The 20,914-nt window shown below is 46.6% G+C and overlaps 1 protein-coding gene across 1 annotated transcript in view; it reads left to right on the top strand.

Moving 5' to 3' along the window:
- The first annotated feature begins 3,261 nt into the window (after positions 1 to 3,261).
- Positions 3,262 to 20,914, top strand: part of LOC110511851 (Wilms tumor protein 1-interacting protein) — a 35,284-nt gene continuing 17,631 nt past the window's right edge. The window contains exons 1-2 of the mRNA XM_021592571.2: positions 3,262 to 5,344; positions 15,833 to 15,934. Coding sequence (XP_021448246.2) covers positions 3,982 to 5,344; positions 15,833 to 15,934 — 1,465 coding nt within the window. The 5' untranslated portion in view covers positions 3,262 to 3,981. The remainder of the gene's footprint in view (positions 5,345 to 15,832; positions 15,935 to 20,914) is intronic.

The following is a 20,914-nucleotide window of genomic DNA, read 5'->3' as shown; positions in this document are numbered from 1 at the left end:
CTAAAAATATACAGGAGCTGGCTAATTTTCTCAGAGACTGAACTAAATCGGGTAATTTGGTCATCCAAGGAGGTTTGTTTGTTGTATTTAATTGTTTTGATGATAAAGCTAAAGCATTGGTATGTCTGGTAAAGGACCACATTAAGCCACAGTTATTCTGTTGTTTACCTCTCCATAGCAACACATCACTTAGAACAGGTTGTCTCAAGTTCTTTTACATTACAATTTCATGTTTTTAACTGTACATTGGTATTTCATATTTTTAAATGTACATACATTATGAAATTAGGTCTCAGTTCTATTGCTAATTTCACCTTTTCCAAATGAAAACGTAACATCTCTGTTGTTGCCAGTGGCGTGTATTCATCACAGCCAAGGGAAGCCAGGTTTCCTAAAAAACAAATGAGTCTCTCTGAGTTTCATAATTTTCCTTAAATTTGCAAGAGGCTGAATGTACTGTATCTCACCGGAGAAAGCATCCGAAACAGTCCACGGTGTCAAGGCATATGAACTAACAGGTTATAGAGCAAACAACCTATTATGGCTTTCCCAGTGATTTTACCCACGCACCGCTAATGGTTGTTGCCAGAAATTGTTCCATTTGCTGGGAAGGGAGAGCTCTGCCTTAATTAATATCCATATTCTAATTGTTAGAGCTGATTAATCCGAGCAGTAAAACAACATAATTTTCTCCAACAAGATTTCCATCACAATCTTAATTAGCTCAAAGTAGTGCCTGCCTGTTGTTGGTGGGTATTTGCGTGAGAACGTTATAAACAAGTGTATTAAGCTCCTTTTGGAGGATGGCTGTTTGCGGTGACCGTTTCCTAATTAGTGTACAGATGGTTACTGACTGTGCTTTATAAACATTCTGTTTTGATTACATCACAGCCAACCACCCCTCTCACAGTCTCTATGCTTCTACAGTGGGGAGAACGAGTATTTGATACACTGACGATTTTGCAGGTTTTCCTACTTACAAAGCATGTAGAGGTCTGTAATTTTTATCATAGGTACATAGCAACTGTGAGAGACAGAATCTAAAACAAAAATCCAGAAAATCACATTGTATGATTTTTAAGTAATTAATTTGCATTTTATTGCATGCAATAAGTATTTGATCACCTACCAACCAGTAAGAATTCCGGCTCTCACAGACCTGTTAGTTTTTCTTTAAGAAGCTCTCCTGTTCTCCACTCATTACCTGTATTAACTGCACCTGTTTGAACTCATTACCTGTATAAAAGACACCTGTCCACACACTCAATCAAACAGACTCCAACCTCTCCACAATGGCAAAGACCAGACAGTTGTGTAAGGACATCAGGGATAAAATTGTAGACCTGCACAAGGCTGGGATGGGCTACAGGACAATAGGCAAACAGCTTGGTGAGAAGGCAACAACTGTTGGCACAATTATTTGAAAATGGAAGAAGTTCAAGATGACGGTCAATCACCCTCGGTCTGGGGCTCCATGCAAGATCTCACCTCGTGGGGCATCAATAATCATGAGGAAGGTGAGGGATCAGCCCAGAACTACACGGCAGGACCTGGTCAATGACCTGAAGAGAGCTGGGTCCACAGTCTCAAAGAAAACCATTAGTAACACACTACGCCGTCATGGATTAAAATCCTGCAACGCACGCAAGGTCCCCCTGCTCAAGCCAGCGCATGTCCAGGCCCGTCTGAAGTTTGCCAATGTCCATCTGGATGATCCAGAGGAGGAATGGGAGAAGGTCATGTGGTCTGATGAGACAAAAATAGAGCTTTTTGGTCTAAACTCCACTCGCCGTGTTTTGAGGAAGAAGAAGGATGAATACAACCCCAAGAACACCAACCCAACCGTGAAGCATGGAGGTGGAAACATCATTCTTTGGGGATGCTTTTCTGCAAAGGGGACAGGACAACTGCACCGTATTGAGTGGAGGATGGATGGGGCCATGTATCGCGAGATCTTGGCCAACAACCTTCTTCCCTCAGTAAGAGCATTGAAGATGGGTCGTGGCTGGGTCTTCCAGCATGACAACGACCCGAAACACACAGCCTAAGGAGTGGCTCCGTAAGAAGCATCTCAAGGTCCTGGAGTGGCCTAGCCAGTCTCTAGGCCTGAACCCAATAGAAAATCTTTGGAGGGAGCTGAAAGTCCGTATTGCCCAGTGACAGCCCCGAAACCTGAAGGATCTGGAGAAGGTCTGTATGGAGTAGTGGGCCAAAATCCCTGCTGCAGTGTGTGCAAGCATGGTCAAGAACTACTTGAAACGCATGATCTCTGTAATTGCAAACAAAGGTTTCTATACCAAATATTAAGTTCTGCTTTTCTGGTGTATCAAATACTTATTGCATGCAATCAAATTAATTACTTAAAAATCATACAATGTGATTTTCTGGATTTTTGTTTTAGATTCCGTCTCTCACAGTTTAAGTGTACCTATGATAAAAAATGACAGACCTCTACATGCTTTGTAAGTAGGAAAACCTGCAAAATCGGCAGTGTATCAAATACTTGTTCTCCCCACTGTATGTATTCAGCTCGGCTCCACAGACATTGGGATTCATACACAGTACTTAAACACCCCACCAAGGACACAGAAAAATACAGATGTATCCCAACTTGTCCGTCTGAGAAAGACTCCCCCCCCCCCACCTCCTTTTCCACACACAGTTAGTAATGTTTACATATTTTGCATTACTCATCTCATATGTATATACTGTATTTTATTATATTCTCCTGTATTTTAGTCTATGCCGCTCTGACATTGCTCATCCAAATATTTCTATTTTCTTAATTCCATTCCTTTACTGTTGGAGCTAGAAACACAAGCATTTCGCAACACCGGCAATAACATCTGTTAAAAACATGCATGTGAACATGTCGAAGCAGCCGATATGCATCTGTCAGCACATCATATGAACTTGAGACATCTGAAGGTATAAATCCACATTACCCATATGTGGCCAATTTTTTTTATAGGGACTATAATACTAATTTAGATTGCAAATCACACTTTGTAGCCCTACATGATTCCTTAGCTATTAAACTGTGTTGATTCATAATTAACTTGAATTCAGTTGGTCCTGTACCAACAACGTAGCCAAAGAGATTGTGGGTATAAAGTAAACTTATCAATAAACAATGTGTGATAAAAAAAAAGAACATAGCCTAAAGGTAAATGTTTGTTATGCTATGTGTCTTGAGTTTTCTGGTGGTCCGGATATCATGAAAAAATCTACCCCAGAATGAAGTGAACACTGCGCCTTTAAAATCAAACAGCACCCTATCCCACGGTCGACTCCACACTATCCACATTCGGATTAGGAGGTTTGCTTTAGTTCAGTGTTTTGCCTACGCACTTGTAATAACCGTTTAATTATAGGCGAGCTACATTGGCGTTGTGAAAGGACCACAGTGGAATTTGTTCAGCAACTTGCAGGAAAAGTTTGGAACACATGCACTCGCTACAAAGTTGCAAACAACGTTTTTTGAATGGAGGCTTCGGCTGTGAGAGCCACAGTGAAGTTCGGAAAGGGGGCGCAGGCTGGGGTGGTAGGCTATCTGATCTGACGTTATAATCAGACAGTATCCTGTTGCGAGCAGAGTCAACTGGCTCACCGAGGAGAGGACGGAGCTTATTCTCGCTATTATCCATTCCGGAGTAGACCTAGGTATAATTGCTTCCGCGGGATAGCTGACACATTACGGGAGTACTATAACTTCGGGTTGGGATCTCCACGTCAGAATACCGCGTGACAGTGCTCTCTCTCCGCTGACTGGACTGGACAGTAGACTGCGCTAATATTTTACTTTGGGAGTAACGAGAGTTTGGATTTCATATTTTCGTTTCAATTGTTTACTGTGTTTAACGTTGTTTTTATTGGCTAGCCTACTTTTAAATAAGTTGGACAGAACGTTTTTTTGTGAAAGTTGTGGCTCGAACCTTAAATCAGATAATAGTTTATACACATTTTGTAATTCACTTCAAGATGGATAAATACGACGATTTGGATCTTGAGGCAAGTAAGTTTTTAGAAGACCTCAATATGTATGAGGCATCTAGGGACGGGCTGTTCCGAATGAAGAAGGATGCACGGAACAACTCCGACTTTGAAGAAACCAGGAGAGTTTTTGCCTCCAAAATGACAAAAATCCACATACAGAAACAGCAAGAGGAAATTGCCAAAAACAATTTGGTAGTGAGAATGAACGGGGGTCAAAACAGAGCGGCAGACAGCACGTTTTACACCAAAGACAGGCCGCCTATCAATAGCTACAGACAGGCAGGGGAAGCTGCAGCCAAGCCTCCCATACCCTCTGGCCCTTTGCCAGGCACCGCCAGTGGCGCGAGTCAGTACGCGCCCTATGACGCTCTGAAACACCATTCACCCAGTCAACAGTCATACGGCTACGGAAACAATTACGATAACAAGGAGCGTTTTGAGCCGCATTCTTACCACCACGCCTTGAGTCCCACCAGCCCTGGGAACGCACACACACATGCTTCTGGTCACCCTGCCAGTCCCTCGGGCACTTCGGCCTCCTACTCCTCCAGGGGTGGCCAGGCCTCCTCAGGATCCTCCAGCCCTGCTGGATCATCAGGCCTCATGTGCAGCCCATCTCAGCAGCCCCCACACCACTCACCATCTCCCCCCTTCTCCGACAGCCTACAGTCTCTGAGCCCCACTAGACTGCACCAGAGCAAGGCTGCCACCCTACTGGTGCAGCAGAGACCCCCCATGTTGGCTGATGCTGGGGCTGCAGCAGACTGGATGCGGAGCTTGGGGCACCCAGACCTGTTGGCACCGCTCCCTCTGAGTGCCTTCACTGGCGGAGCTGACCTGTACCAGCAGCTGTCTCCCCAACTTGCCACTGTTACACCGCCAACAGGCCCTTACTCAGCAGCATCCTCTATGAGCCCAAGATCAACAGCCAACCATGGAAATCTAGGCCAGAACGGGCTCCCTCAGAGTCCTGTGGTTCCCCCATCTGAGGCAGCCCAGCCCAAAGCCACAGCTGGAGCTTACTTCCCTGCCTCTGCCTCTCCCTCTGGAATCAGTGTCTCTAGAAGCTTTGGCCAGGGTCAAGGTGTAGGCCAGGCGCAGGGCAGGCAAGTGGCCATGGGGGTGGATGTGCCCTCTGGCCTAGACAGCCAGCTGTCCTCTGGTGGTGAGGCATGCCAACCCCAGCCCCAGTCTGAAGCCCCCAGCACCCCCAGGGCTCTCAAACTGCCCAGCCAGACTCTCCATGTCCAGCCGGAGCAGGGGCCGTCTGCCGCCGAGATCAAATTAGAAGCCCTGACCAAGCATCTGGAGAAGGAGATGGACGCCCAGCCCAAGGCAGACTACTTCGGTAAGCTTAGTTTGACATTTTGATCGACCTGGTGTCACTCTTTAATCAAATTCACTATTTCTCTGTGTGGGTCACTAAGTGCGAAAATGGCCCACTGTTCCAAACTTTTCACCTCCTTCATTTAACTTTATCTTTGTGTATGCGTGTGTATGTTTTGGTTTGCTCATGCCAGATCAAGTGGAATAGTTGTGAAGGCGTCCTAGCGGCCATTCTGTCTGTGTATGTTTCTGATCATCATGGCTCATACTGTTGTTCAGTATTGAACTCGACAGACAGACAGAGCGTTTAGCCAGAGGCCTCTCTTCTATTCTCTTCTTCGTCTTTAAGTCTAGAATGAATAATTGTCTAATTTGTTTCTTCTTGTTCTCCTTAAATCCTCCCGTCTGGGTATGTCACTGACGGCCACCCGCCCGCCTACCTCTCAGGCTCGGCCCAGGGCCAACCAGGAGAAGGTTGTCTTCTCCTCTCAGCTGTAATAAGCCTGGTGGATTAAGGCACACACACACCCACATCAATAACTAAATTAATTAGTAACAGGATATTGGCTGCTTTTTTTTAGATCAGCGCTGCGCTTTTGTCATTGTTTGTAAAACATCCGTTCTCTCCCCGATCACATCCGTCCTCTCCCCGATCACATCCGTTCTCTCCCCGATCACATCCGTTCTCTCCCCGATCACATCCGTCCTCTCCCCGATCACATCCGTCCTCTCCCCGATCACATCCGTCCTCTCCCCGATCACATCCGTCCTCTCCCCGATCACATCCGTTCTCTTCCCGATCACATCCGTCCTCTCCCCGATCACATCCGTCCTCTCCCCGATCACATCCGTCCTCTCCCCGATCACATCCGTCCTCTCCCCGATCACATCCGTTCTCTTCCCGATCACATCCGTCCTCTCCCCGATCACATCCGTCCTCTCCCCGATCACATCCGTTCTCTTCCCGATCACATCCGTCCTCTCCCCGATCACATCCGTCCTCTCCCCGATCACATCCGTCCTCTCCCCGATCACATCCGTCCTCTTCCCGATCACATCCGTCCTCTCCCCGATCACATCCGTCCTCTCCCCGATCACATCCGTCCTCTCCCCGATCACATCCGTTCTCTTCCCGATCACATCCGTCCTCTCCCCGATCACATCCGTCCTCTCCCCGATCACATCCGTCCTCTCCCCGATCACATCCGTTCTCTTCGCGATCACATCCGTTCTCTCCCCGATCACATCCGTCCTCTCCCCGATCACATCCGTCCTCTCCCCGATCACATCCGTCCTCTCCCCGATCACATCCGTTCTCTCCCCGATCACATCCGTTCTCTTCTCATGTGTTTAGCTGTTTGACTCAGTCTTTCCAAATAACATCATCACATGGCCGAGCACAGACCCGGACTTGAACATTCTTGCTCTAAACCACCATGTGCATGCTCGCACACACACATGCATCCATGTACACACAAAGGCACACAGGCACGCACACACACCTTTTGTACGCAGCCACAGTCTGGGGAATACAGACAATGACAACTGAATTACAGCACCTGTTAGTGTTTTTCCATGTAGCCTGTAGCTGCCCTAGGATACATGACATCAGTCTCTTTAGTTTATGTACAGATTAATATATAACTGGTTACGAGTAAATGTACACTTTTCCCTTTTAATGCAGAAATAACTATTGAATATAACATTTGTGCCCAATGTGTGCAACAGGAGAAGTGGAAGTGAAAGAGCACATGTTTGGTGGGGCTGATCAACAGATGAGAAAAGCATTGAGGAAGAAAGAAAGAGGAAAAGGAGAGTGAGAGAGAGAGGTAGGGCAGGAGGAGAAGAGAGAAAGAGGTAGGGCAGGAGGAGAAGAGAGAAAGAGGTAGGGCAGGAGGAGAAGAGAGAAAGAGGTAGGGCAGGAGGAGAAGAGAGAGAGAGGTAGGGCAGGAGGAGAAGAGAGAAAGAGGTAGGGCAGGAGGAGAAGAGAGAAAGAAGTAGGGCAGGAGGAGAAGAGAGAAAGAGGTAGGGCAGGAGGAGAAGAGAGAGAGAGGTAGGGCAGGAGGAGAAGAGAGAAAGAGGTAGGGCAGGAGGAGAAGAGAGAAAGAGGTAGGGCAGGAGGAGAAGAGAGAGACAGGTAGGGCAGGAGGAGAAGAGAGAAAGAGGTAGGGCAGGAGGAGAAAGAGGTAGGGCAGGAGGAGAAGAGAGAAAGAGGTAGGGCAGGAGGAGAAAGAGGTAGGGCTGGAGGAGAAGAGAGAAAGAGGTAGGGCAGGAGGAGAAGAGAGAAAGAGGTAGGGCAGGAGGAGAAAGAGGTAGGGCAGGAGGAGAAGAGAGAAAGAGGTAGGGCAGGAGGAGAAAGAGGTAGGGCAGGAGGAGAAGAGAGAAAGAGGTAGGGCAGGAGGAGAAGAGAGAAAGAGGTAGGGCAGGAGGAGAAGAGAGAGAGAGGTAGGGCAGGAGGAGAAGAGAGAAAGAGGTAGGTCAGGAGGAGAAAGAGGTAGGGCAGGAGGAGAAGAGAGAAAGAGGTAGGGCAGGAGGAGAAAGAGGTAGGGCAGGAGGAGAAGAGAGAAAGAGGTAGGGCAGGAGGAGAAGAGAGAGAGAGGTAGGGCAGGAGGAGAAGAGAGAAAGAGGTAGGTCAGGAGGAGAAGAGAGAGAGGTAGGGCAGGAGGAGAAGAGAGAAAGAGGTAGGGCAGGAGGAGAAGAGAGAAAGAGGTAGGGCAGGAGGAGAAGAGAGAGAGAGGTAGGGCAGGAGGAGAAGAGAGAAAGAGGTAGGGCAGGAGGAGAAGAGAGAGAGAGGTAGCGCAGGAGGAGAAGAGAGAAAGAGGTAGGGCAGGAGGAGAAAGAGGTAGGGCAGGAGGAGAAGAGAGAGAGAGGTAGGGCAGGAGGAGAAGAGAGAGAGAGGTAGCACAGGAGGAGAAGAGAGAAAGAGGTAGCGCAGGAGGAGAAGAAAGAAAGAGGAAAAGGAGAGAGTGAGAGAGAAAGAGGTAGCGCAGGAGGAGAAGAGAGAAAGAGGTAGCGCAGGAGGAGAAGAGAGAAAGAGGTAGTGCAGGAGGAGAAGAGAGAAAGAGGTAGCGCAGGAGGAGAAGAGAGAAAGAGGTAGGGCAGGAGGAGAAAGAGGTAGGGCAGGAGGAGAAGAGAGAAAGAGGTAGGGCAGGAGGAGAAGAGAGAAAGAGGTAGGGCAGGAGGAGAAAGAGGTAGGGCAGGAGGAGAAGAGAGAAAGAGGTAGCGCAGGAGGAGAAGAGAGAAAGAGGTAGGGCAGGAGGAGAAGAGAGAAAGAGGTAGGGCAGGAGGAGAAAGAGGTAGGGCAGGAGGAGAAAGAGATAGGGCAGGAGGAGAAGAGAGAAATAGGTAGGGCAGGAGGAGAAGAGAGAAAGAGGTAGGGCAGGAGGAGAAGAGAGAAAGGTAGGTCAGGAGGAGAAGAGAGAAAGAGGTAGGTCAGGAGGAGAAGAGAGAAAGAGGTAGCGCAGGAGGAGAAGAGAGAAAGAGGTAGGTCAGGAGGAGAAGAGAGAAAGAGGTTGGGTAGGAGGAGAAGAGAGAAAGAGGAGGAGGAAGGAGGAGGAATTCAACTGGTCAACAGAAACAGATTTGTAAAAGGCCCAAGAGCATGGCTTTCTGCTCCTTTTTTAAGCTAGTGCCACGCAGCACCCAGTTTGCGTGCTCTCTGGAAATTGTTATCTGGAAAAAAGGGGGAGAAAATAAGTGCTTGGCTGTCTTTCCTCCAGCTATACTGCTGTACTGTTGTACCGTACCAGACCTGTACTCTGTGTGCTGCAGTTATAAACGGCTGACAAGGTGTTTATTACTCTGCTCTGAGAGCCCAGTTCCAGGCTAGTCCTGGTGGAAAATGGAAAATATGTGTACAGTATACTATGTCCTGAAGGTAAGGCCAGGAGTTTTTCCTCCTCATCCAGATGTGTTCGGCGTGTTGAGGCAAGACCAGTCATCAAAACGGGACGTCCAGCAGAGAGAGAGAGAGAGAGAGAGAGAGAGAGAGAGAGAGATCTAGCGTGCGCTTGTCCATCGGTCATAAAGCATCTCACTGCCGCCTCATAAAAGGAATTTCCTGCAGGAACGATGAACGTCAGTCCGGATTGTAATTCCCGTCCCAGCCCCCCAGAGGTCCACTCATTCAGTATGTAAGGGAAGATGTTCTGGGGCATGTCGCTGTCATGCTGAACACACCCACACAGATTCATAAGCACACATGTTAACATGTTATAGAGATTCCTGTGGGGGGCCGCAGTGGAAGATGGTAGAACCTTTGTGTATGACAATACTGTAACGCTGACACGCTCACAGCACACTCGCCCAGCACACACTCATTTTCTGCGTTATGCTGTCGTGCCAGAAAATAGCCTGCGTGACGGACAGATGCAGTTCCTGGCCTGGTCTACATACTGAACTGAAAGAGAAGCTCCATCCCTGACCTGCTTTTTCCACTGAAAGGAGAGGAGTATTCTTTCAGCCTGAACCATAGGTCTGGATACTCAAAGAGCAAGCACAGTGGCTAGGAGAAACTCCCTAGAAAGCCAGGGTCATAGGAAGAAACCTAGAGAGGAACCAGGCTCCGAGAAGTAGCTGTGTCGGGTGAAGTTTACAAGAGTATATGGTCATTAAGGCCAGATTGTGTTGAGTTACTCCTCTCTAACAAGCAAACTATGGCTAAATGAAGAACCATAATACTATGGGAATGATGTTCTATTCCAGGGTTATCAGTTCAATAGTTGGTGTCATTTACTAAAGGATTGCCTAATTTGTATGATACAGTATATTATTGACCAGTGTGACTGTAGAGTATTAAGTATGTAAGTCATATTTACACTGGGGGCATATACCTAGTGATGTAGTAGGTTCATGTAAAAGGGAGATTAGTGTGGCCATCCTAAAGGCTCATATGGGCCACCTCCAAAATGATATGGGCCACCTCCAAAATGATACCCTATTGCCTATTTAGTGCACTACTTATGACCAGTGCCCATATAGTAGTGCACTGTATAGGGTATAGGGTGCCATTTCAGACCCATGCCTAGTGAGTTCCAGCCAGCTAGGGCTGGGGTCTCTCATATCATATACTCTCTGCTCTGATTGGCAGAGCTGTAGCTGGATGTTCTGGGAAACTGAGTGTCGTGCCAAACGGCTGCACCAGGGGAACACAGAGGAATGTCTGGAGGACGGGACGGGGCTGAGGAATATAAAGAGTGGGTGGGGAGCTCACTTAGTTTCATAAATGATTAGATTAGCAGAAGGTACTTCGGGTTAATTTATAGAACCTTTTGGTGCGTCTTTGGCTGTGAGAGAGAGAGGGAGGGAGGTAGAGCAGGGAAAGAGAGGCAGAGGGGAGAGCAGATTTATGGGTGGGAGGTCAGACAGGAAGGGTGAGTGGTGGGATAGGACAGAGGGTGGAGGGGATCACTGTCGCCACACACACACACAGATAGTAGAGGTTGAGTGCTTTGTATTGTGTTGTGATTAAGGATGGCTTTCTCCTATCAGGCAATAGTTTGTCTGTTGACTGGACAGTTTACCTTAACTCTTCCCAGAGTTTCTTGGCTTCTGCTTTGGCACTCAATCTGTACCCCTGGCAAGTCCTGCAGGAAGCCTTTGTGTGTGTGTGTGTGCATCTCTCTCTCTCTCTCCTCCCTCTTTATCTCTCTCTGTGTCTGGGCCTGGGGCCTTGCTTTGTGTGTGTGTGTGTGCATCTCTCTCTGTGTCTGGGCCTGGGGCCTTGCTTCAGTGTTTGATTGGTTGTATAAGTAAATGTGTGTTCGTGTAGTGAGAGAATGTTTTTGTGATGTTAGGCTGTTGTTTTGGGTGGGACCGGTGTTGATGTGATTTCATAATGTCCTAGCCTTGGATTCTAATACTGCCATGTGATACACACACAAAATAATAACTACCATATGGATATTACTAAGTGCAGTAGTCTTATTTGGCTTCTAACATGACAAGTCAACTACCATAATATCAAGTTCCTGTCAGAGATTGCGGAGGTTTATGAAGAGGCTTGTTGTGAGCCATTGGGAAGCAGTAGAGGCAGACGTTTTGACAGCTGGGCTGGTGTTTGGGGGGTGAGGTGAGGGGGAGGATGGGGGGTGAAGTTTTGGCTCTTGTGTTTTGATTCCATTCCCCCCTCACCCATGCCCTCATAACCGTTAAAGAAAGCACTCCCCTATAAAATCACAGGGGGTTTGGAATATGGGACTGTAATCAGGGAGGAAAATGTTGCTTCTTTACCTAAGAATGTTTGTCCTAAACAGGAACCAGTTTGTTTGGTTGTTTATGTATCCCTCTTACTTTTCAGTGCATTTTATAGTTTCAATGGCATGTGCATTACAAACACCAGCTGTGACTTTCAACTCTGGTGGAAAATCATACAATTCTCAGTTTTGAAAAGTCAACCAAGTAAAACCAAAGTTGAGCTAAACAAACCCAACCCTGTTGAGTCCATACAGTAAAACTGACTGTCTGTCAGTCAGTCTAATGATGGATTGAACCTAGAATTCCAGGGGTGAGGCCAGATTTTGGAGGAGAGGAGAGGAGGGGTAGAGGAAGAGGAGGAGGGAGGAACACATGATGAGAGGGGTAGGCCCTTAATCTCCAGACATTGTTATATAAGGGGATAGGCTAGATGTGGCTGTGCTGTAGGCTACAGTGGTTTATTGTAAGGGTTAATTCAATAAGGGAAGGGTTAATTCAATAAGGTGTGTATATAGCTCATTCCTATATTGCTTTACAGTATCAGAGGTATTCCTATATTGTGTTACAGTATCAGAGGTATTCCTATATTGTTTTAAAGTATCATAGGTATTCCTATATTGTGTTACAGTATCAGAGCTATTCCTATATTGTGTTACAGTATCAGAGCTATTCCTATAGTGTGTTACAGTATCAGAGATATTCCTATATTGTGTTATAGTATCAAAGGTATTCCTATATTGTGTTACAGTATCAGAGGTATTCCTGTATTGTGTTAAAAGTATCAGAGGTATTCCTATATTGTTTCACAATATCTGAGAGTCATGATAGACAGGACAAATGGCTTAAAGCCAGTCATAGGTTATAAGGCCAGACTAGAGGACTGTGTTGTAGTTAACAGGAGATGTTGATTCAATTAAGTATATACACTTAAAACAGCCTCAATTCGTTGGGGCATGGACTCTACAAGGTGTTGAAAGCGTTCCACAGGGATGCTGGCCCATGTTGACTCAAATGCTTCCTACAGTTGTGTCAAGTTGGCTTGATGTCCTTTCGGTGGTGGACTATTCTTGAGCATGGAAAAACCCCAGCAGTGTTGCAGTTATTGACACAAACCGATGTGTCTGGCACCTACTACCATACCCCGTTCAAAGGAACTTCGATCTTCTGTCTTGCCCATTCTATCAGGTATCAAGGTAAGACCCAAGTGCAGACTGTGTGAAGTAACAATGTTTATTGTAACAACAGGGGCAGACAAACGACAGGTCAAGGCAGAGTAGGAGAAAATCCAGAGTAGGAGCAAAGGTACAGGACGGCAGGTAGACTCAGGGATGGGAGGAGTGGTCAGGTGGGTGGGTACAGGGTCAGGACAGGCAAGGGTCCAAAACCAGGAGGACGAGAAAAAGAGAGGCTGGGAAAAGACAGAAGCTGACAGGACGAATGCCGGTAAGCTTGACAAACAGGACGAACTGTCACAAGGACAAGAACAGGTGAAACAGATCAGGCCATGACACATTCACCCTCTGAATAGCACACATACACAATCCATGTCAATTGTCTCAAGGCTTGAAAATCCTCTTTAACCTGTCTCCTCCCTTTCATCTACACTGATTGAAGTGGATTTAATAAGTGACATCAATAAGGGATCATAGTTTTTACCTGGATTCCCCTGGTCAGTCTATGTAATGGAAAGAGCAGGTGTTTCTAATGTGTTGTAAACTCTGTGTACATTCAGTTTATTAGGTACACCCATCTAGTACCGGGTCGGACTCCCCTTTGCCTCCAGAACAGCCTGAATTCTTCGGGCATGGAAACATTGCTCAAGTTATTTCAAGGGACCTACTCGTGTGCCAAGAAAACATTCCCCACACCATTACACCCCCAGCCTGTACCATTAACACCAGGCTGGATGGGGCCATGGAGTCATGCTGCTGACGCCAAATCCTGACTGCCACCAGCATGACGCAACAGGAACCGGTATTCATGTTTTTCACTCCTCAATTGTCTAGAGTTGGTGATCGTGTGCCCACTGGAGCCGCCGCTTATTCTTGTTTTTAGCTGACAGGAGAGGAAGCCCGTGTGGTCGTCTGCTGCATTAGCAAATCCATGACAAGGACTGACGAATTGTGCGTTGCGAGATGCCATTCTGCACACCACTGTTGTACTGCGCCGCTATTTGTGGCCCGCCTCTTTGCTTGCACAATTATTGCCATATTCCTTTTACCTCTCATCAACGAGCTGTTTTCTCCCACAGGACTGTCGCTGACTGTTTGTCGCACCATTCTCGGTAAACCCTAGACATTGTCCTGCGTGAAAAGCCCAGCAGACCGGCCGTTCTGAGATACTGGAACCGGCGCGCCTGGCTTCGATGATCATAATATGCTCAAAGTCGCTTAGGTCCCTCGTTTTGCCCATTCGATCAAACAGTAACTGAATGCCTGTCTGCCTGCTTTATATAGCAAGCCACAGCCACGTGACTCAATCCATTTTTGTGAACATGGTGGTGTACATAATAAACTGTGTATAGCTCTATATTGTGTGTATAGCTCTATACTGTGTGTATAGCTCTATATTGTGTGTAAAGCTCTATATTGTGTGTATAGCTCTATACTGTGTGTATAGCTCTATATTGTGTGTATAGCTCTATACTGTGTGTATAGCTCTATATTGTGTGTATAGCTCTATATTGTGTGTAAAGTTCTATATTGTGTGTATAGCTCTATATTGTGTGTAAAGCTCTATATTGTGTGTATAGCTCTATATTGTGTGTATAGCTCTATATTGTATGTAAAGCTCTATTTTGTGTGTATAGCTCTATATTGTGTGTATAGCTCTATATTGTGTGTATAGCTCTGTATTGTGTTACAAGTATGAAGAGGTGAAACTTAATGTCGTCTCTTGTCTGTGGCTGACAGTGGATGCGTTGCAAATGGTCCCCTATTCCCAATGTAGGGAGTAGAGGAGCATTGGGGATGCTGCCAGTGGGTTAGGGGAGGTGTACAGACGTAGTGCCTGGTGATGTCTGTCTGCAGGAGAGCAGGCCAGAGACAGAAGCTTCTTTGTGAGTGGCCAGGCGAGGCGGTACTGTCCCTGGCGTGGTCTTCGTCCCCCTGGGGAATGTTGTGTGTGTGTAACACACTGTTGTTTCAGCACAGTGCCACGCCATGCTGCTGTGGGCTCATGTTGTTCTGTTACCACATCTCTCTCAGCACACTGCCAACCTCTCAGCTCAGTCAGAAGACCTCAGCACACAAAACACCTCAGAGGACACATGACACGAGCTCTTTCTATTTTCACTGGACTCTTTCTGTCTTTCTTTCTCTCACTCTCTCACACTCTCTATCAGTCTATGGAACTTTCCACCTCTGCTGCCTGTCAGCTGACTAGATTATACTGCATGATTAGCTATGTGTGTGTGTGTACGTTGCTATGCACTGCAGTATGCACATGCATGATTGAAGAGGGTGACAGAACAAACCACTGGCTGTGAAGACCCAACATGATACATTGATCAAGACGTGGCATGTTCTGGGTGACAACCCAATAACAGTTGGCCAATATGAACTACTGAACCTCACCCTCCACAGGTATACATACCAGCTTGGACAGCTCTCCAACTTGCATTACAGTCTCTTACTTTTCTATCCCTTTCTCCTCTGTCCTCTTTCTCTCACCCCTTTCTCTCTCTTTCCTTCTCTTGTCTGTCTGTCTGTCTCTACCACCAACCTCTCACTTCCTGTCCTGTCTGACTGGTGGTCTATAAAGGGGAGGGCGAAAGGGGTGTGTGTGTGTGTGTGTGTGTGTGTGTGTGTGTGTGTGTGTGTGTGTGTGTGTGTGTGTGTGTGTGTGTGTGTGTGTGTGTGTGTGTGTGTGTGTGTGTGTGTGTGTGTGTGTGTGTGTGTGTGTGTGTGTGTGTGTGTGCACATGCTGTCTGTCTAGCAGCAGTGTGCAGGGAGCAGCATTTGGTAGGAACAGGTCTTTTATCACTGTGTTCATGTGACAGACTCCTCTAACCCAGAGCCAAACCAAACAAGCAGATTGGAATATATTTCCCCTTTCAATGATACAGCATGGCTAACTCATTTCCTTTGACTGTTATTAGGCCTTTTTCATTCCATTGTTTGTGACTGGTTTTGTCAGGCTGCTTGTTATGGATCCAGCCTCTTTATTCATGTTATGGAATGTGTACAATTCTAACGTTCTATTCTAACAGGACAACTGCTTAAGACTGAGACAGTAGTGGTGCCAAAGTACATGATGGTGGCACAGTGTGTGTGTGTGTTCATGTCTCTGACCTGGCTGTTGTGTTGTGTTCCAGGGAGCTGTGTGAAGTGTAACAAGGCGGTGTACGGAGCCACTGAGGCCTGCCAGGCTATGGGAAGCCTCTATCATGATGTCTGCTTCACCTGCAGCGCCTGCAGTAAGTACTACTACAGTAAACCCTGTCCACCTCACCTACTCTCTCCTTACCTCTATCATGATGTCTGCTTCACCTGCAGCGCCTGCAGTAAGTACTGCTACAGTAAACCCTGTCCACCTCACCTTCTCTCTCCTTACCTCTAACATGACATACTTCACCTGCAGTAAGTACTACTACAGTAAACCCTGTCCACCTCACCTTCTCTCTCCTTACCTCTAACATGACATACTTCACCTGCAGTAAGTACTACTACAGTAAACCCTGTCCACCTCACCTACTCTCTCCTTACCTCTAACATTACATACTTCACCTGCAGTAAGTACTACTACAGTAAACCCTGTCCACCTCACCTACTCTCTCCTTACCTCTAACATGACATACTTCACCTGCAGTAAGTACTACTACAGTAAACCCTGTCCACCTCACCTACTCTCTCCTTACCTCTAACATTACATACTTCACCTGCAGTAAGTACTACTACAGTAAACCCTGTCCACCTCACCTACTCTCTCCTTACCTCTAACATTACATACTTCACCTGCAGTAAGTACTACTACAGTAAACCCTGTCCACCTCACCTACTCTCTCCTTACCTCTAACATGACATACTTCACCTGCAGTAAGTACTACTACAGTAAACCCTGTCCACCTCACCTACTCTCTCCTTACCTCTAACATGACATACTTCACCTGCAGTAAGTATTACTACAGTAAACCCTGTCCACCTCACCTTCTCTCTCCTTACCTCTATCATGATGTCTGCTTCACCTGCAGTAAGTACTACTACAGTAAACCCTGTCCACCTCACCTTCTCTCTCCTTACCTCTAACATGACATACTTCACCTGCAGTAAGTACTACTACAGTAAACCCTGTCCACCTCACCTACTCTCTCCTTACCTCTAACATGACATACTTCACCTGCAGTAAGTACTACTACAGTAAACCCTGTCCACCTCACCTACTCTCTCCTTACCTCTAACATGACATACTTCACCTGCAGTAAGTACTACTACAGTAAACCCTGTCCACCTCACCTACTCTCTCCTTACCTCTAACATGACATACTTCACCTGCAGTAAGTACTACTACAGTAAACCCTGTCCACCTCACCTACTCTCTCCTTACCTCTAACATTACATACTTCACCTGCAGTAAGTACTACTACAGTAAACCCTGTCCACCTCACCTACTCTCTCCTTACCTCTAACATTACATACTTCACCTGCAGTAAGTACTACTACAGTAAACCCTGTCCACCTCACCTACTCTCTCCTTACCTCTAACATGACATACTTCACCTGCAGCGCCTGCAGTAAGTACTACTACAGTAAACCCTGTCTACCTCACCTACTCTCTCCTTACCTCTAACATGACATACTTCACCTGCAGTAAGTACTACTACAGTAAACCCTGTCCACCTCACCTACTCTCTCCTTACCTCTAACATTACATACTTCACCTGCAGTAAGTACTACTACAGTAAACCCTGCCCACCTCACCTACTCTCTCCTTACCTCTAACATGACATACTTCCCCTGCAGTAAGTACTACTACAGTAAACCCTGTCTACCTCACCTACTCTCTCCTTACCTCTAACATGACATACTTCACCTGCAGTAAGTACTACTACAGTAAACCCTGTACCTCACCTACTCTCTCCTTACCTCTAACATGACATACTTCACCTGAAGTAAGTAACCTACCACTTCACCCCCTATATTAATATATATGTATAAGATATATATTTAAAAATATATATATAATTAACATTTTATAATTATTAAAACTATTTTATATATTTTTTCAATGGATGGTAAATCGTATTCTGTGTTAACTTAAACGACTTAAACCAGATATAAAGTATGTAGAAAATATAATGGAGCTATATATTTTTTTATATGATCATCTTTTGAGAACTAAACATTTTAGAACTAACAATCACCGAAATAAAACTAGACAGGGAAAGCCTAAAATTCTAAAAATGTCATGGCATGGGACCCCATTGATTTTGTTATAACGTTATAGTTACTCAGATAGCATAAGAACTTAGCTAGGAAATTAGCTTTAAAATTGCACATTTGTCTCTCAGCATTTCAATTAAGGCAACCTTCCGCACCTCTCTGATTCAGAGGGGTTGGGTTAAATGTGGAAGACACATTTCAGTTGAATGTATTCAGTTGTGCAGCTGACTAGGTATCCCCTTTCCCATGAAAAAATGTGTAGAATGGCAGGAAATGAGCAAAAAACAACAACATGTTGTCTCTGCAGCCAAGAGGACAGCATCTAAAATTCGGATCTATGGATACCGCGCCATTGGCATCGACCACTACCACTACTACGACCACTACCACCACCACTAGTACGACCACTACCACTAGTACTACCACTACTACGAACATTACCACTACGACGACTACCACCACCACTAGTACGACCACTACCACTAGTACTACCACTACTACGACCACTACCACCACCACTAGTACGACCACTACCACTAGTACTACCACTACTACGAACACTACCACTACGACGACTACCACTACTACGACACTATCACGGCCACTACCACGACCACTACCACGACCACGGACACTACCACTACTACAACCACTACCACTACCACTACTACGGCCACTACCACTACTACGACCACTCCACTACTACAACTACGACCACAACTACAACCACGACCACTACTACGACCACTACCACTACTACGGCCACTACCACTACTACGACCACTACCACCACCACTAGTACGACCACTACCACTAGTACTACCACTACTACGAACATTACCACTACGACGACTACCACTACTACGACACTATCACGACCACTACCACGACCACGGACACTACCACTACTACAACCACTACCACTACCACGGCCACTACCACTACTACGACCACTCCACTACTACAACTACGACCACAACTACAACCACGACCACTACTACGACCACTACCACTACTACGGCCACTACCACTACTACGACCACTACCACGACCACTACTACGACACTACCACTACTACAACCACTACCACTACCACTACTACGGCCACTACCACTACTACGACCACTCCACTACTACAACCACTACCACTACCACTACTACGGCCACTACCACTACTACGACCACTCCACTACTACAACTACGACCACAACTACAACCACGACCACTACTACAACCACAACTACAACCACGACCACTACTACGACCACTACCACTACTACGACCACTACCACTACTATGACACTATCACAGCAACGACCACCTCCACTAGCACTACTACGACCACTACCAATACTGCGACCATTACCATTTACTACGACCACTACAATGACCACTGCCACTACTACGACCACTTCCACTACTACGACCACTACTACTACTATGACCACTACCACTACTACGACCACTACCACGACCACTACCACTTCCACTACTACGACCACTTCCACTACTACGACCACTACTACTACCACTACCACTACTACTACCACTACTACGACCACGACCACTACTACGACACTATCACGGCCACAACCACGGCCTTTACCACTACCACTACTACGACCACTACCACTACTACTACCACTATGACGACCACTACCACTACTACGACCACTTCCACTACTACGACCACTACTACTACCACTACCACTACTACGACCACTACTACGACACTATCACGGCCACTACCACAACCACGGCCTCTACCACTACCACTACTATGACCACTACCACTACTACTATGATCACTACCACTACTACGACCACTACTACGACCACTACCACTACTATGACCACCACGGCCACTACCACGACCACTACTGCGACCACTACCACGGCCACTACCACGACCACTACTGCGACCATTACCACAACCACTGCTACAACCACTACCACTACTACGACCACTACCACTACTACGACCACTACCACTACTACGCCCACTTCCACTACTACGATCACTACCACTACTACAACCACTACCATGGCCACTACTATGACCACTACCACTACTACGCCCACTTCCACTACTACGACCACTACCACTACTACAACCACTACCATGGCTACTACTCACTCACTCTTTCCTCACCTTCTGTGTACATGCATGTAAGCACGTGCGTGCGCACACACACACACACACACGCACTAACAAACACACACACACACACACACACACACACACACACACACACACACACACACACACACACACACACACTGTTGGGCAGATAAAGGACAACACAGGGTGTGTTAATCAGCGAAGGTAGAGCATGAGCTTTCAGGTCAGGGGTCAGGAGGACTCACACTGCCCTCTAATGGGCATGGGCAGAGGTCAGAGATCATCTCCACAGGGGGATTTTAATTGGTCGACTCATCTATAGATACCAGAGCAGCAACCATCTGGACAGGATGGCTCTGGAATCCCTCTGAAGTTCTAGTAAGGAGATCACAGTGAAAACACAAGCTCATCTATGAGAGAAGCCAAGGTCATGGGAGGTGAGGAGACAGACAGGCAAGGGCAGGGGGGAGCAAATTTGGTGCAGCCAGGGAACCATCCAAGCTGAACATCACTAAATCAGTGAGACACTGAACCATAAAGTTGGTGAACTACTGAATCACTGATTCTAAGAATCGCTGAGTAACTGAATCACATCGATTGATTTGATGAATCAATGAGCCACTAAACTGCAGCTGCGGTGTTCTAGCTTCATGTCCCAGGGTCTGTGTGTTCTGATGTGGCATTCTCTTCTCTTTGTGTGGGCTGAAGGAGAGACTGACACACCCTGAAACTAAACACCACAGTTCCTGGGTTGTAATCATGGAGCTGACGGTGTGTGTATATGTGTGCAGTATTGCGTGTGTGTGTGCCTGGGGCAGGGGATGAGTGTCGGAGAGATGATGTGACAGTTCCATTTAGTAGAACAGGAACTCAGCATACAATACAACTCATAGCA

This window comes from Oncorhynchus mykiss, chromosome 3 (assembly GCF_013265735.2).
Source record: "Oncorhynchus mykiss isolate Arlee chromosome 3, USDA_OmykA_1.1, whole genome shotgun sequence".
In the NCBI taxonomy this organism is placed as follows: Eukaryota; Metazoa; Chordata; class Actinopteri; order Salmoniformes; family Salmonidae; genus Oncorhynchus; species Oncorhynchus mykiss.
The sequence above is the reverse complement of the archived record's forward strand: the minus strand, read 5'-3'. Positions and strand labels throughout refer to the sequence as shown.